General features: G+C 49.5%; 1 protein-coding gene across 3 annotated transcripts in view; it reads right to left on the minus strand.

The window, feature by feature from the left end:
• Positions 1 to 5,670: 5,670 nt before the first annotated feature.
• The window catches only part of Homer2 (homer scaffold protein 2), a 68,154-nt gene continuing 55,995 nt past the window's right edge, over positions 5,671 to 17,829 (minus strand). For 2 of the 3 annotated variants that reach the window (XM_070043346.1, XM_070043349.1), the window contains 6 exons: positions 17,702 to 17,794; positions 13,482 to 13,621; positions 10,422 to 10,578; positions 8,522 to 8,632; positions 7,617 to 7,697; positions 5,671 to 6,531 (listed from right to left, as the gene is read on the minus strand). In XM_070043346.1, the coding sequence (XP_069899447.1) occupies positions 6,343 to 6,531; positions 7,617 to 7,697; positions 8,522 to 8,632; positions 10,422 to 10,578; positions 13,482 to 13,621; positions 17,702 to 17,794 (771 nt within the window). In that variant the 3' untranslated portion in view covers positions 5,671 to 6,342. The remainder of the gene's footprint in view (positions 6,532 to 7,616; positions 7,698 to 8,521; positions 8,633 to 10,421; positions 10,579 to 13,481; positions 13,622 to 17,701; positions 17,795 to 17,829) is intronic. The other variant, XM_070043347.1, reaches the window with a different exon arrangement.

A 17,829-nucleotide genomic window follows, 5' to 3' on the forward strand; every position in this document is an offset into this window, starting at 1 on the left:
CCTGTCCTGACTACAACAGTAAAGGACTGGAAAGAGTTTTGAGTATCCAAGGTATAACCTACCTCGATGTTAAGAGGGTGAGTCATATGCTGAGACAGAGGTGTAGTTACAGTGGAGGGATAAAATAAAAGCAAGTTAGAGAACAGTGCATGTAATGTGACTGCAATTCACAGAAAATGTAAGGCAATGCATGTGCACAGAGGAAAGTGCGCACCCAAAGCGCTAACGGCGGTTACAATCAGACAGTGTGATAGCAGATGGCTTCTTTCTTTTCGTTCATGTTTAGTTCCTTTTCTTTTTTTTTAATAATGTATCACCTACATACCACAAGAAAGCTTTTTAAAGAGAAAAACAGTGATACTTCTGGGAGATTCCACTTAGGCACCCCGTACTTATATCATAAATGCCTCCTTGCCTGTTACACCAGGAGACACTCTCCCATGAAGCTGGGGTTTCCATTAGAAGCACACAGGAGAGTAGGGACAGTAATGCACCCACAGATGTCCACCGGCCTGGGAGGCCACACGCCGTGAGCGCCACACCGGCAAACTTCTCTGCTTATAAATGCACTCCAGAACATACACCACCACCACCAGAATCAGCTGCAGTCCCCATCCCCACGCATGCACGCGTACACGTACACACACACACACACACACACACACACACACACACACACACACACACACACACACACACACACACACACACACACACACACACACACACACACACACACACGTCCTAAGGTTACAAGAACGTTTCATACTTCAGCCACCCTCTGACCAGGCCTCTCTCAGGAGGAGATAGGTGATAAGAAATGCATGTAGACAACACGCGTTGTGTACAACTCCCTACCACTCCCACTCTCCACTCTTCCTTTGGGGAAGCCATGTACCTAGAAAGCAGGGTCTGTGTACACTATGACTGTTATTTAGGAATATATATGGAGGTTATAGATTACACTGCAAGTGATTTAAAATTCAACGATTGTGTGGGGTGCTGGTGGCTTATACCTATAATCTTAGCTACTCAGGAGGCTGAGATCCAGCCCATGCAGGAAAGTCTGTGAAACTCTTATCTCCAGTTAACCCCCAGAAATCCAGAAGTGGAGCCATGGCTCAAAGCAGTGGAGTGCTAGCCTTGAGCAAAAGAGCTCAGGGACCCCACAATTCTGTCTCTCTCTCTCTTGCGTGTACACACACACACACACACACACACACACACACACACACACAATCAATGATAGTTCCAATGAACTGAAGAATGTTAACTTAGAAAGATGGATACCTGAGGAGCCCCTGGCTCCGTTACTAGCAGAGTGGCCGCTGGCCCCTCTGGAAGGCGGGCCTCTCTCAGGGGTCTACCCTGTCACATCATGGCTGCCTTCTTTCCAAGGCTGCCCCTGGCCACAAGTGGGGTCCCACTTTAAGGTCTCTGGCACACCTCGTTTCTGCAGCAAAGGAGACACGTGTGGAGAAGGAGCTCTTTCTGAACAGGCAGAGCTGTGAGGCCCCTGGGCAGTGCGGGAGCCGTGCTTCAGCTCAGCTGACGTCTCATGTCCATCATGGTACATGACGGTACATCAGCCGGGCAGGAAGCCTGTGCTAGCGGAGCCTCAGGCGGAGCCCGGGGCCCTGTGGGCTGTCTTCCTGGGCACACAGATCCTGCTCTAAGCACTGCGCATATCTGCTCCTCCCCAACACTGGCTCAGCTCCTGGACCGGGATGCTCTGGCTACAGTTCTGTGTCACTGCAGTCCCAGCTTCTGCCTCTTCCAGCTGCTACGCCTCCACTAGAGCCAGCACCTAACTACAACCAAGCCTGTGCACCACCGAACTAGCCCCTCAAAGCATAGGCACTCTTAGAAATATCCCCACAAAAATCATTTAAAAAACAGAATCACTGCTGTACACCCGTGGCTCCCGCCTGTCATCCCAGCTACTCAGGAGGCTAAGATCTGAGGATGGTGGTTCAAAGCCAGCCCCGGCAGGAAAGTCCGTGAGACATTTATCTCCAATAAGCCACCAGAAAACCAGAAGTGGCACTATGGCTCTAATGTTAGAGCGCTAGCCTTGAGCTGAAGAGCTGAGGGACAGCGCCCAGGCCCAGAGTTCAAGCCCCACAACTGACAAAAAAAAAAAAAAAAAAAAGGTATTACTATTTGTCTTTCCTGTGTTGAGGGATAGGTGTTTTGAGACAGGGTCTCATACTGTAGACTATAGAGCTAGTCTGGAAATCATTACCTCCTGCTTAGTCTTTTGAATGCTAAGATTCCAGATGTGTGCTACCACACTGGGTCTGGAAGTTAGCATTTATAACACACATAAATGTAATTCTGACTGGCTCCTGGTAAGTGGTCCTTTCCTATGGACACACACTAAAACAGAGCAACTGAAAAGTGTTTCCAGGAGAAGAGGACAGTGGCCTGGCTCAGGCAGAAACCCTGGAGCTTGGAGGCTCAGGGGATCTGGGTGGAGCTGGTGATGCTGACCATATCACTTCCTCTTGCCTCTGTATCCTGCAAGTCAGACCACAATCTGTCTGGTTCACTCACTGGATTGCAATCTAATGTGATGGCGCAGGGGAGAGGATACTGCTGGGCCACACTGGACTTGGTTCTCTTTCCCCTCTGGGCCTGATCTGTGACTAGTGATTTTCCATCCCTAGGCACTGGAAGGTGTCTCATCTCCAGCCCCCACTTAGGTATGTTGACAAAAAGGGATAGTTGTATGGCTTAAGAGTGCAGAGATTGCTGGGTGCTGGTGGCTCACGCCTGTAATCCTAGCTACTCAGGAGGCTGAGATCTGAGGATCACGGTTCAAAGCCATTCCGGGCAGGAGAGACCGTGAGACTCCTATCTCCAAAAAACCACCAGAAAACCGGAAGTGGCGCTGTAGCTCAAGTGGTAGAGCGCGCCTTGAGCTGAAGAGCTGAGGGACAGCGCCCAGGCCCAGAGTTCAAGCCCCACGACTGACCAAAAAAAAAAAAAAAAAAAAAAAGAGTGCAGAGATTGCTGGGTGCTGGTGGCTCACGCCTGTAATTCTAGCTACTCAGGAGGCTGAGATCTGAGGATCGCAGTTTGAGGCCAGTCCCTAGGAGACTCTTATCTCCAATAAACTATTCAAAACCCAGAAGTGGTGCTGTGGCTTCTAAGTGGTAGAGCACTAGCCTTGAGCAAAAGAGCTGAGAGATAGTGCCCAGACCTGAGTTCAAACCCCACGACCAATCAAAAAAAAAGAAAAAAGAAAAAAAGAGTAGAGAGACGGCCTTGGTCTCCACGCAGCCAGCCTCTGTGATGTCAAAACCAGAGCAGCACATCTGGAAGCGCGCAGTGAGGGCCTAGCTCTCTGTCTTCTGGCAGCACAACTAGGCTGTGATAGCCATGATGCTGGCCTTGAGCTAGGCTGGCCATCATGGCCAAGCGGCATGCCATACCGGCTTGCCAACTCAGTGCCTTCATCCATCCCGCCCAGTCCGCTGTTCAGAGCGGGTCAGTGCCCGAGGCTGTGGGGAGGACCAGCCCACCGCTGACTGTCTAAGCTGTTCCGAGCCTTGATGCAAAGTTCAGCGCTTGAGTAGTATTGTGCTTCTGTGGAACCGGGTCCCCTCCTCTTGCCGGCAAGAGGAGGGGACCCTCCAGCCGCTCGGGGGAGCCCTGGCGAAGGGGACCCTTCAGCCACTCGGGGGAGCCCTGGCGGAGGGGACCCTTCCTTCAGGCGCTCGGGGGGAGCCCTGGCGAAGGGGACCCTTCAGCCGCCCGGGGGGAGCCCTGGCGGAGGGGACCCTTCAGGCGCTCGGGGGAGCCCTGGCGGAGGGGACCCTTCAGGCGCTCGGGGGAGCCCTGGTGGAGGGGACCCTTCCTCCAGCCGCTCGGGGGAGCCCTGGCGGAGGGGACCCTCCAGCCGCTCGGGGGGAGCCCTGGCGGAGGGGACCCTTCAGCCGCTCGGGGGGAGCCCTGGCGGAGGGGACCCTCCAGCCGCCCGGGGGAGCCCTGGTGGAGGGGACCCTCCAGCCGTGCAGTCGGGCCCCGCGCGGGGACTGTGAGCACCTCACCTGCTGCTGCAGCAGACTCTCCAGTGAGTGATGAACAAGGTCAACGGTCTGGAAACTTCAGCACTTTCTACACTTCACTGGCGGCATTTTCTCCTGTCACTGCTACGGGAACGCACAATGTCCTCAGCAGCTGTCTTCCTACAACCAGGTCACCTACAGCGGTCTCCAGTTAGCCGAGAGTTCCTTCTGCATCAGTAAGTCAACCTGTACCTGAGGTGCAGTCACCAGAGCCCAAGCGGGAAGTGTCTGGGGTTCCAGGGTTCTGGGCAGCCACATGGGAAGTGTCTGGGGTTCTGTGCTCCCAGGAAGCCATGTGGGAATTATCTGGGGTCCTGAAGTCTAGGGGTCCTGGGCAGCCAGGTGGGAAGTATCTGGAGTACGGGGGTCCAGGGGTCCCGGGCAGCCACGTGGGAAGTGTCTGGAGTCCTGGGGTCCAGGGGTCCCGGGCAGCCACGTGGGAAGTGTCTGGAGTCCTGGGGTCTAGGGGTCCCGGGCAGCCACGTGGGAAGTGTCTGGAGTCCTGGGGTCCAGGGGTCCCGGGCAGCCACGTGGGAAGTGTCTGGGCTCCCGGGGCCCAGGGGTCCCGGGCAGCCACAGGTCAGTGCCAGGCTGCTGACAGATGATGGGCCAGCTGGCTCAGGAACAACCCTCTCCTCCATGCTGGGGCCACAGGACAGACTCATGGCTGGCCCCGGCGCAGGAACTGCCATGACGTCCTGAGAGCCCTGGGGCTGCGCAGTAGCCGGAATGACCACAGGGCTGACCATGTCCTTTGTACTCAACACTCCCCCAAGCTGCGGGGGCTCCACAGTACTCCACATTGCCAGCTTTCCCTCCTTTCCTATCAAAGAAGACTTCCTTGTTCAAAGAGACATCTCAACCAGCATAAGGAGAGCCAAGAGCTTAGATATCCACCTGGGGATCTGGGTCAGAGCTGTATGAACCCCATTCCCCTCCCCTTAGCCCAAATTCAGCAAGAAGTACTTCAAACCCCGCAAGGATGTTTTTAGAAGAAGTTCTCTTGGGTGGTTCTCAGTATAGGGAGAGCGTGGGGCAGAGTTCTGTCCTGCCCAAGGCATTTAGCCATATGTGGGGCCAGGGACAGGAAATGTCCTCCTCTGCAAAGGCGGGCTCCCAATGCAGAACCAGTGGCACCCAAAGTCCTCAGAGAAACTCCGGGTGGCAGGAGAGGTTCATGGCTCTACCCTTCCACAGCAGGATGGGGAAGCCAGAGGAAGACCTGGGAGAGCTTCCCTGTCACTGAGGCCAAGGCTCCCCAGCGAAGCAACTCCCTCTGCCTTGCAGGCCTATCCAAGCATGCCAGCCTAGCTCCTAAGTCCTAACCAGCCTCTATACTATGGCCAGCCAGTGTCCTGGGTCCCTCAGGGTGCGAAGGTGGTGGTCACAGGGCAAATGACCTTTAGAGGATTCTTGGGGGCCTCAGATCAGCCCCTATATTCCCCATTACCACCCACCTTACCCCAGAGCCAGCTGAGTATGACCACTGCTAGTCACGTCTACTTCTGGTGATGTCCTAGCACACAGGAGATGGTGACTCACTCAACAGGGCTCTGAATTCTGCTGAGGGTGTGATGAAAACACTTCTCTTTCTGTGTTTAGTTGAGCAAGTATTTATTGAGCACCGGCTCTGCCAGGCACTGTGCTAGGTGCCCTCACTACCTGCTGTTCTCACAACACAGTATCTGTTCAGAAATGAAAACCAAGAAGAGGAACGTTGTTGCAGCCATACAAACAGAAGAACTGGGCACAGCCATGCTAGTGCCTGCCAGGACAGAAACTACCAGAAACTCATTCCTTTCTCCTAGAGCCTCTGCTGAGGGGTCACTTAAGAGCCCTCAGTGTTTACCGACAGAAGTGGCTGTCTCGCTGCCCTCCTTGATTGAGCTGATGCTATTCAATGAAAGGAAAATGGCTGTTGTACACAGGATATTAATATTTGGATAAGAAAATAAGTTTTCCTCCAATTCATAGGGTTGCAACAGCCCTTAAGGAAGGAAGATACAAACATCCCTGCCCTGACTGCATGAGCGCTTAAGGTAGACTAGTTCTAGATTCCTGAGTCAGAGTCTTCCAGTTGTCCACAACCTCACAAGGCCAGAGAAGCAAGAGATTTCTATGCTGGAGAGGAGTGGGTGGACGGCACAACTGGTTTGGAAACACAAAAAACTGCACCTGAATTTACAGAAACAATGCAAACGGGAGGATGTCTGGTCCTGACAGTGTCACACACACTTGGGACTCACAGTCTGATGGATGGAGCCAGACCCTAGTTGTCAGTTCCCAGCTTGGAGAGCCCCCTCCGGAAGTCATGGAGGTCGTCGATCTTTCCATCCAGCACCTCCAGGAAGCTCTTCAGCTCCCCCTTCAGGTGACGCTGTCTGTATTTACTCTCCTCGATGTCCGTCTTTAGAGACCGCACTTTGTCTTCCAGGTTTTGATTGTCTCTCTCTGCTGCCTATAGGACACAGGAAATGTGAATCGTCTGGGGGAAGGGACAGGTGCAAGCGGGAGCAGGATGGAAAGGGTGGGCTAGCTGGTCAAGAAGCATCGGACATATGAATGGACACACAAAGCTGTGACCCCTTGAACACCATTTGAAGAAGGGTATGGAAAAAAGGAGAGTATGGAGCAGAGCCATCCACTGAAACCTGCCAGAGCCAGACCAATCATTCACCATCAAACCTGTGGGTCTGGGCAGGGACCTAAGACCTTGGGCGGCAAATCAGACCCCTTAACACCCGAGCCTGTGGCTGCTAGGTCAGTAGGGAGGAGCAGACATTGGTGGCAGAAGGTTCCTTTATCCTGCCTGGTAGACGCAGTGGGTGGGTGACAAAGTCCCACTTTGGAACACAGAATACAGAGTCCTGCCCAGAATCATCACCAAGGGCCCAGCAGAGAAGCTTTGGCGTCCGGGCTCAAGACATTGAGCCCCACCCCAGAGTGGTCGGCAGTCCCACCCTGAGAGGAACAGGCAGTCTGTGCATTCTGACGCCCTCATCAGGCATTCTGCAGCGCTGGATCCCACAGCCCCATCAAGGCTCGCGGTACACAGGCTCCCGCTACCAAAGGCAGGAAGCTGCGAGTCCTTAGAGAGCCTTAGCCTCTGTGTCACACGGAGCTGTATTTGGTGTGTATAAACTGGGATTTTCTTGAAACGCACCCAGGAATCATTCACCAATACAGTCCTGGTGCTGGGCAACTCAGTAAAGCACGCATTGTATTTGTACGGGAGCCTGAAGTGGGGAGATCCTGGGAGCAAAGGAGGGCCTGAAAAGCCTCGTTTTGTGGATCAGCAAGCCAAGGCCAGAGAGGAAGGCCTACTCAACAGATAATTGTCCACACTACAATTATGCACAGGACTTCTTTGTACCAGCACTGTTGAGCTATCCCCAGGGGCAGGGATGGCATGCAATTACTGCTGGCCTTTTATATTAGAAAGTAACTCTTTCCCGTCTTAGGTGAGAAGGGAGAGGGAGAGCAGAAACTGGTCACATGCCAATCGACATCTCACTGATCCAGGGCAGGTACCCACCCCCTTACCTCTAACTTCTCAGACACATATTCACACTCTGACATGAGCTGAGGTATAATTTCACTTTGTTTCCGGAGATCTTTCAACTCCTATGGGAGACAGAGATTTGAAAAAGAACATACAAGGAAATCAGGTGTGATGTATCAAGCCTGGCCAGGGAAGAAGAGTCTGTGGGACAACTTGTCAACCAATGTCTGGAAACAGAGAGGCACACTTGTCATCCTTGGGACAGGGGGAAACACAAGCCTGGCCAGAGCATAAAACAAGACCCCGCCCTTGGCAAACGGGGTTGACAGTGTGACTTAAGTAAGAGTGCCTGTCTGGAAAGCATGAAGCTCTAGTTCAATCACGAGTACCATCAAAAAAAGAGAGAAAAGATGTGTTCTTGAAGACCGTCAACTTGTACAAATACTGACCGCTAGAAGATGTCCTGTCTGCAGGAACAGGAATGGTGATGGCACTATTCTGAAACTTCAGGTGGCTCCAAGGGCTTGATGACCACATGAGGTCTGCAGAGTACCAGAGGTTGTAGTTCTTGTTTACAGAGGGAAAATCGAGGCCCAGAGCGGTTTGGTAACTTGCCCACGGTCTCCACTGTGTGTGGAGTTAACTGCTCTACCTCCCAGAATATGATGACATATTAACTGTTCTCCATTTCAGAATATCACAGCTGTTGCTCTAGCTGCATTAATTTGATAACAGAACTCAAATTCTGATGACTGTAAGCATTACCCAACAGCTCTGTGAAGTTGGACTCACTCCTGGGTCTGAGAGGAGAGGTGCAGTATCCATGCATCATGATCTTGACCTGGTGTCCAGGTAGCTGTTGGGGCCAGAGTCACACCACAGACCACCTGCCATGGGTGGAGGTCACCCCAAGGGCCCCGAGAATCCTGTTCGCTCTGTTACTCACTGTCTCCTTCTCTCTGAGTTCTGATTCCAGCTCCTCGATTCTCCTCTTCAGCTGGGTATTCTTCTCCTTCTCTCTGTTTATCTCACTGCACTGTTCTTCTAGCTCATCGATCTTTAATAAAGCACAGATATTAAGGCAAGGAAGCTGGGCTACTTTAGTCATTAAACAAGATCTCACTACCCTCTCTTTCTCTCTGTCTCTCTCTCTTTCTTCTTTTTTGCTGGTCCTGGGGTTTGAACTCAGGGCCTTGGCACTGTCCCTGAGATTCTTTTGGTCAAGGCTAGTGCTCTGCCACCTGAGCCACAGCTCCACTGCCAGCTTTTTTGAGTAGTTAACTGGAGATAAGAGTCTCACAGACTTTCCTGTCCAGGCTGGTGTCTAACCACGATCCTCAGATCTCAGCCTTCTGAGTAGCTAGGATTACAGGTGTGAGCCACTGACACCCTGCTGCTTTCTTTTAAAATATAAAATTTTGCTTCTGCCACAGCAGCCATTGGAAAACAGCAGCCACGGCTATTCGCTACCAAGCACACACCAAGTTCATGCAGGACATGATCTGTGAGGTGTGTGGCTTTACCCTACATGAGCAGCATGTCATGGAGCTGCTCAAGGTGTCCAAAAACAAGCAGGTGCTCAAGTTCATCAAGAAATGGGTGGGGGCGCACATCTATGCCCAGGGGAAGTGCGAGGAGCTGAGCAGCGTGCTGGCCGCCATGAGGAAGGCTGTGGCAGAGGACTGAGACCTCGCTGCCCCCCAATAAACCTCTGCTCCCCCCAAAATAAAAGTTCTTTTGTGGCTATGAACACAGCTCCCCATGGGGCTTCTGCCCTGTGTGCACAGGATGCCTTCCTTAAAACCAGCAGGGCCAGGGCCAGAGCTCAGGTCATTCAGTCCCTCTGGCAGGCAGATCCGCCAGGCCTCTGACAGAGACATGAGAAGCAGCAGCTGGCCTGCTGCCCGTGATGGTCAGCACTCAACACAGCTGGAAAAATGACATGAGGTCATACCCCAGTGAAAGAAGGAGGGAAGAAGGAAGGACAGAAAAGAGGAAGGGAAGAAGGGAGGAAAGAAGGGAGGGAGGAAAGGAAGAAGGGAGGACAGAAAAGAGGAAGGGAAGAAGGGAAGAAAGAAGGGAGGGAGGAAGGTAGGAAAGAGGAAAGGAAGAAGTGAGGGAAGAAGGAAGGAAGGGAGGGAGGCAGGGAGGGAGGGAGGGAGGGAGGGAAGAAGGAAGGAGTAAGAGATTTGCATAGAAGTAGGCTTTTGAAAGAAAGCTCTTCCCCATACCCTGTATCTATTTTCTTTTTTTGTGGTTGGTTGTGGGGCCTGAACTCTGGGCCTGGGCGCTGTCCCTCAGCTCTTCAGCTCACGGCTAGCGCTCTACCATTTGAGCTACAGCACCACTTCTGGTTTTCTGGTGGATTATTGGAGATAAGTCTCATCAACTTTCATGCCTGGGCTGGCTTTGAACCGGGATCCTCATATCTAGCCTCCTGAGTGGCTAGGATGACAGGCGTGAGCCACCGGTGCCCAGCTCTGCATCTATTTTCTCACTTCTCTGGATCCCTGACCATGAAGTTGGAGGAACCCGGAGGAGGCCACTGCAAACAAAAGCAGCCCATGGCTGGCATGGAGAACACAGACATGCCACAAACTCCAGTTTATTCAGCTCTCCTTAGCAACAGGGTTACAAAACTGTTAGTGTAAAGGCACAATAAGTCAGGGATTTAGATGGCTGAATTCCTGTAAGAAGGGCATGGAGATGGTAGGATATTCCAAGGGAAGGCAACAAGCCTTCCTCCTGCCCGTGGGGATGAGAGCCGAGTGAGAGCAAGGGTGAGGGAGGGGAGAGGACACTGCCCGGCCAGCCCCCGCCCCCGCCTCCTCCCGGGCCAGGCCCACCTTGCTTCGGAGCTGGTCATTCTCGCCTCTGCAGATGGAGAACTGTCTCTTCCACTGCTCCACGCTGGCTGCAGACTCCTGCAGCGCCGTGGTCAGCCGGGCATTGCTCTCTCTCAGGGTCTGCAGCTCGATCTCCCACTTCTTCACATTGGCAGCACTGGGAGGGAGACATTCGGCCACAGAGATGGCAGTGGCAGGACCGGGAACAGGGCTCTGCTACCCCTCAGCCCACCCCAGAGGAGGCTTACATTTTCATCCTCCAGAGATGCTGGTCAGAGAGTGTGGCTCCACTTTAGTGTGGACATGTCATCACGACAGGCTACATTCTTAAACAAACGCCTTCGAAGACACGTCTTAAGAGGGCAGGCCGTAGCGTGTGTATAGACCTTGCTGACCACTGCTGAGAACTCTCTTTCTAGAGTGAGCCTCGATCTGGGCTCTGAACTGCTGGGGGCCTGTAGGGCCTTGTGTTTCTGGAGAGCCACGAAAACCTCTCTGGAGACCTAGGACCCAAGTGTGAATAAATGTGACACAAAACAGCCTGGCTTCAGGCTGACAAGGGCCCTGCCGTAACCTGTGGCTTTTCAGAGCCCTCCAGGAATTTAGATTTTGAAGCCAGCATTTGGGGGGACAGGAGACAGTGACTGGGGGCCAATCCCTATGAGCAGATCTGGGCATAGAGGTTTATGGGATCAACTTATAAACCTAGAGGCTATGGCTCTGGGCACTGAGAGCTGAAGGCTTGCTTGTCACCCTGTAGTCTATGGACACCTGCAACTTCACCTCTACCTTCTCCTGCAAGACGCTGAACTGAGCAGGACTCTGGTTTTGCCCAGTTACGGTTCCCTTCCCACCTGCTCTCCTCCCTCTCCTCTGAGCCCACACGTCTAGGCGCAGAGTGTGACTGGGACTGATGCGGCTGGGGCTGCATATGACAAGCTCATCAGAAAGTGTCTGTCTGTCTGGCTGAGGGCAGTCCATTTTCTGAAGGCTTTTCATCAGAAAGTGTCTGTCTGTCTGGCTGAGGGCAGTCCATTTTCTGAAGACTTTTCAATATTTTTTTTCTCTTTAAAGTAAGTGTAACTATGTCTGAATAACTTGTCTTATCTTTCCGCTGATGGCCTTGGGATCCTAGGCATTGATTGGAAAATGTGTGCTTTCAGTTTCAAATATCATAGGCTGGAAAAATAGTAAGATGCTATTATCTGATGAATTTGAGCTGAGGATTTAAGCTGACTTAGGGAAGTGGCTTCATGCCTGTTCCTGTAACTCACTTGTTCATGAAACTTGGATTTGAAAATATTTATTTTTAGAGGTGAAACATTTTCATTCAGGCAGCCTACTGTGACTTACACATCCCAAAATAGTCCTCAATTGTCTGGCAAGCAGGGAAAGAAACTGGTCACAGTTTTATCTTTCAATGACAAAGACCCAGAGCTCAGAGGTCACTGAAGGGTAAGAGTCTCACTTCTCTGGAATTCCTGGGTCAGATCACAGGGGTATGGGTGCCAGCCATTTGGTGGCTGCACTGTAGAATGTACTGGCCAAGATATTCCTGAAAAGAATCTGCAGTGGAAGGCTTTCAGTTGTGTCACCTTGGGCAGAGAGTTACTGCTGGGGCTCAGTTTTCTTGCCTGTACGATGGGGAAATTTAGACAGTGTGACTCCTAGAAGCTATAGCTCTTAAATGGGCATGTCTGAAGAAGAAAGTATCTCAGCCACAAAGAGGAAGATGAGGAAGATAGCCAAGTCCCTGGGCCTGGTGAGGAGAATGAGTCTGAAGGTACTTGTGGGGTAGTCCTAAGACATAAACACAAGCACAGCTTGTTATTAAAAACAGGAACCGGGGCTGGGAAGGTGGCTCAGTGGTGGAGCGCTTGCCTTATGCATGAGGCCCTGGGTTTGATTCCTCAGCACCACATAAGCAGAAAAAGCTGGAAGTGGCGCTGTGGCTCAAGTGGTAGAGCGCTCGCCTTGAGCTGAAGAGCTGAGGGACAGCGCCCAGGCCCAGAGTTCAGGCAGGCCCAACGACCAACCAACAAAACAAAACAAAACAAACAAAAATAACCCAGGAATCATGTTCAACGTATAGCTCGCCACAGGGGACACTGGTACCTAACAATCTGTCACAGCTTCTTAGCACTTCCCAAAGGAAGGTCATTTTGTGTCTGAACTGGTAGACCTGCAGTTTAATCTTGTGACCCCTCTATGGTACTTGTCACATTAGATGTCACAAACACAGGCAGCCGTATATGAACTAAAAATATATACTTAAAAGAGAGCCTGGGCTGGGTGCTGGTGGCTCATGCCTGTAATCCTATCTACTCAGGAGGCTGAAATCTGAGGATCATAGTTCAAAGCCAACCCTGGGCAGGTAAGTCTATGAATATCCATGAGAATCTTCTCTTTAATTAACTAGCAGAAAGCTGGAAGCGGAGCTGTGGCTCCACTTTGCCTTAAGCAAAAAAGTCAATTGAGAATGGAAGGTCCTGAGATCAAGCCCTAGGAACACCCTACACAATGTAATCCATACACACATATATTACTTTTATAGCATACTTTAAAAAATACATTTTATCATATACATTTTAAAAGAATGTATCATTGATGTTTGAAATCATTTTAAAGTTTGCTTCATATAGCTCTGTACATTTGTCAAGTCTATTCCTATTTTAAGATTTCAGTTCATACTATAAAAAAAGTCTTCTTTAAATATATATCCTGTGTAATGAATTTGTATATAAGAATGTTATTGACTTTTGTGGGATTTTGTATTATCCTTCATAATTTCATAGGTTTTCATATGCTTTTTGATATTTAAAAACTCAATTTCATAGAGAATAAATGATAAATGGGTCTCCTTAAAAACAGAGCAAAGCACTACTACAAAGACACATCCTTGCTTTGCCACGCTCGACCCTCCCACACACCCGTAGGCCTTCCTCCCCTGCGCGCACGCTCGCAGGCCTTACACATGCTGACTGTGAGCAGGAGGCATGAAACCCTTTGCACCTCAGCCTGAGAGGGGGTCCCAGGGTCTGGACTGCAGACCAGCCTCACCTCTGTGTCAGGGCGATTTTCAGCTTGTCGTTCTCGGACTTGAGGTGTGCGTCCGCTGCGCCCGCGTGAGAGGCCTTTTCATCGTCAGTCCCATTGACACTGGATGCCTGAGTACAAGACGGGGTTTCACACCCAGATTCCTGGCCAAATGAATTATCTGCACATGTTACTGCTTGTACTCACACTGGCAGCAAAGTAGACACTGTTTATGAGTGTGAACAAACCAACACATCTAATTACGATGCAGCCGAGACTAACCACAAGGCGGATGGAGACACAACCAGCGGGGAAAGACCCTGAGAAGTCCGCACACACTTATAAAATCGGTGCGTTTCACTGAAGAGAGAACATTTGGGGCCACTGCTCAGAGCCATTTGACTAATACATACATACATACATACATACATACATACATAGTGCCAGTCCTGGGCTTGATCAGGGCCTGGGTTGCTTCCGTCCTTGAGCTTCTTTCTGCTCAAGGCTAGCACCCTACCACGTGAGCCACAGCTCTCCTTCCAGCTCTTTTGGGGGTGTAGTTTCAGTGGAGATAAGAGTCTCACAGACTTTCTTGCCTGGGGTGGCTTTGAACTGTGATTCTCAGATCTCAGCACTGGCACTGGCTCTTTACTCAAATTTTATAGACAAACCTTCCAAGCTGAAATATCAGGTCCCCTTCAATACCACAAGAACCTAAGCAATAGTGAAAGGAATAGAAAAGGAACAAATATTGAGTCAACTTAAAAATCCTGGGCCTATGGAGACTTATTAACATAGTCATTAGGAAAACAGGAATGTCTGTGGAATTGTGCCATCTCCATCGCTACTTAGCACTGCCTGAATGCTCTAACATGTGCTCTCCAGTAAGCCAAACATGAGGTGAAACCTTATCTGGTCCTGGATAAGATCTTAAAAGATCTTATTTAGCTTCCAATAAACATAAAGGCAAGGGAAGAGCCACAAAAGAATTGGTATGTAAATGTGACTTAGTATTTTGCTTTGCAAAAAAGTGCCAAAAACAACCGTTATATATTACAGACCGTGATAGACAATTTGCTCCAGGAAAGTTAGAATGAACTTGTGACTTTAAATGAGCATCATACTGTGAATTTCTGGAAATTAAGTAATCACTTAATCACAATAAAAAAAAAAAAGAACCTTGGGGAAGAGAGGGAGGGAGGGGATGGTAGGGGGAAAACAATGGAGGGGGTAACAATGTTCAAGAGGAAGTGTACTCATTACCTCACTCATGTAACTGTAACCCTCTGTATAGTATCTTTACAATAAAAAAATTTTAAAAAAAGTGCCAAAAACAAAAGTAAAAGAAAGCCTAGGAAGTATATTTATAGCAGATATTAAAAATAAACTGCCAATACCTTTTCTGTATTGAAAAGCTTTTAAGAGTCCCTATCTTTTAGAGTTACAAACTGAAACATTTATGATGGGAATAAGATAGCATCTGAACATGAAGAAAGGGGTCAAAGCAGAGGCACAGTTAAAAACCATTGGTCATAAATTTTTTTTTTTTTTGTCGGTCATGGGGCTTGAACTCTGGGCCTGGGCGCTGTCCCTCAGCTCTTCAGCTCAGGGCAAGCACTCTACCACTTGAGCTACAGCGCCACTTCTGGTTTTCTAGTGGTTTATTAGAGATAGGAGTCTCACAGTCTTTTCTGCCCGGGCTGGTTTTGAACTGCGATCCTCAAATCTCAGCCTCCTGAGTAGCTAGGATTACAGGCGTGAGCCACCAGCGCCCAGCTTGGTCATACATTTTTAATTGTTAAAGCTGACCTATGAGCATGTGGGGGTTCGCATACAGTTTTGCCTAGTTTTTGTATTTGTTCAAAATTGTTCATGTTAAAAAATTAATCATTGGGTGCTGGTGGCTCATGCCTACTCAAGGAGGCTGAGATCTGAGGATTATAGTTTGATATCAGCACAAGCAGGAAAGTCTGTGAGATTCATCTTCTAATTAAACACTAAAAAGCTGGAAGTGGAGCTGTGGCACTAGTGGCAGAAAACTACCTCTGAGCAAAAAAGCTCAGGGACAGCGCCCAGGCCCTGAGTCCAAGCCCCAGGACTAGAACCCAGGACTAGAATACACACACACACACACACACACACACACACACACACACACACACACACACACACACACACACACACACACACACACACACACACACACACACACACACACACACACACACACACACACACACACACACACCATACATACACAAATTGTCAAGTCCTTAGAAATCCATATGTGAACAGCTTAATTTTTTTAAAGAAGAAAAATGACTATGGGTAATACAAAAGGAAAACTGCATATAGCTGGTATGTGGTGTGTACCTATAATCCCAGCTTTATGAGAGACATGAATACGTATGGAAGATGTTGTACAAAGCCAGGCTCAGGCATAACTGGGAGACCCTGTCTGAAAAGTAACTAAAGCAAAAAGGAATGGGGATGTTGCTCAGAAAGCTGTCTAGCAAGTTTGAGGCCCTGAGTTCAAACTATAGCAACATGAAAGAAGAAATGCATATCTTTAATAGACATAAAAGCAATGCCACTAGAAAAGTAATATAAAGTGAAAGAAACAAGCTAATAAAATACATTTGTTCATCTGTCAAATTAACAAAGCTTTCTGGGTAAGGTGTAGGAAGAAAGAGCCTTCCTCACTGCTGGTGGGAGTGGGGCTGAAAGTCCCATAGGCTAAGTGTACCAGGTGTCTCATCACCCAATACCTTTAAGCTATACTTCCACTTCAACCATTTATGCTGGAGAAACCTTCAAATGAGTCAGGCAAGATGGTTCTTCATGGTGTTATTTGTATTAATGAAAAAACAGCTGGGCACTGTTTTTTTTTTTTTTTTTCTTCCTAGCTACTCAGGAGGTTATGATCTGAGGACTATGATTCAAAGCCACCCAGTGTAGGAAAGTCCATGAGACTCTTTTTTTTTTTTTTTGGGTCCGGTTGTGGGGCCTGAACTCTGGGCCTGGGCACTGTCCCTCAGCTCTTCAGCTCAAGGCTAGTGCTCTACCACTTGAGCCACAGCGCCACTTCCGGCTTTTTTCTTTTTGCTTATGTGGTGCTGAGGAATCGAACCCAGGGCCTTGAGCATGCAAGGCAAGCGGCTCTACCACTGAGCCACCTTCCCAGCCCACCATGAGACTCTTATCTCCAACCAACCACTCAGAAAAAGCCAGAAGCAGCACTGCTGCTTAAGTGGTAGAGTGCTAACTTTGAACATGAAGAGGCTCAGGGACAGCACCCAGGCCCAGAGTTCAAGCCCCAAGACTGGCAAAGAAAACAAAAAGTGCTGGTGTCTCACGGCTGTAATTCTAGCCTCTCAGGAGACTGGGATCTGAGGACTGAGGTTTGAAGCCAGCCTGGGAAATAAAGTCAATGAGAGTCTCCTCTCCAATTAACTAAAAAAAAAAGCTGGAAGTGGAGTTGTGTGTGGCTCAAGGAGAAGAGCCTTAGCCGTGAACACAAAAGCTCAGAGACAGTGCCTAAGCCTCATGACTGAAAAAAAAAATCATTTTAATTGGAGATAAAAAAAACAGCATTCCTAAAGTCAGAGTTGATATATGTGGTAGTGAGGGAAGGCTTGACAAGCCTGTATGCTGAACCAGAAAATGGAGACTTCAGGAGCAAAGGGCTGGAGTGGGCAGGGCATATCATGAAGATAGCCAGGAGTCTGTGCAGTGGGGCTGAGGTGTGCTGTAGAAGGTATGCAGGTATTTGGGAGGCTGTCAAAGACCCGGGTGGGTCTTCAAACCGAGAGCCCCAGATCTCAGCTTCTGGAGTAGTTAGGATTATGGGAGTGAGCCACCAGCACCAGGAGAAAATGAGCTCTTTTCAGCCAAAGTAAAATACTCAATTTCCTGGCAAAGCCAGACCCCAGTAGCTAAGACAGTACTATTGGGAACACTGATAACGTTTAAATTCAGTGGCCACAGAACATCTCCAGCTCAGGATGAGCATTTACTCTAATGTCATTAACCATTTTCTGTCCTATAAGTACCACATTTTGAGAAGTTCAGGAGTTTCATAAAGGCATGTCAAATCCTCTTCCCTGGGAACAAACTCATAGTTGGAAAAAGCTTTCAAGATGTCCTACTGCTAAAATATCCTATTCCTTCCCAGGAGTGATGAGGAATGAAGGTCTCGATCACTGACTGATCACACTCCGATTGTTCCAGCGACAATGACTTACTTGCGAGTGATTACTTGAGGTCTCAGTTTTCTCCTGGGACTTGTCTCTGGCTAGTTTGGCAGCTTCTTTTACCTCCTGGAATTTCTCTGCAAACTGAACAGGAACAACAGATACTAAGGTTTTTATTA

This window comes from Dipodomys merriami, unplaced genomic scaffold (genome assembly GCF_024711535.1).
Source record: "Dipodomys merriami isolate MVZ:Mamm:240054 unplaced genomic scaffold, mDipMer1.0.p SCAF_33, whole genome shotgun sequence".
NCBI lineage: Eukaryota > Metazoa > Chordata > Mammalia > Rodentia > Heteromyidae > Dipodomys > Dipodomys merriami.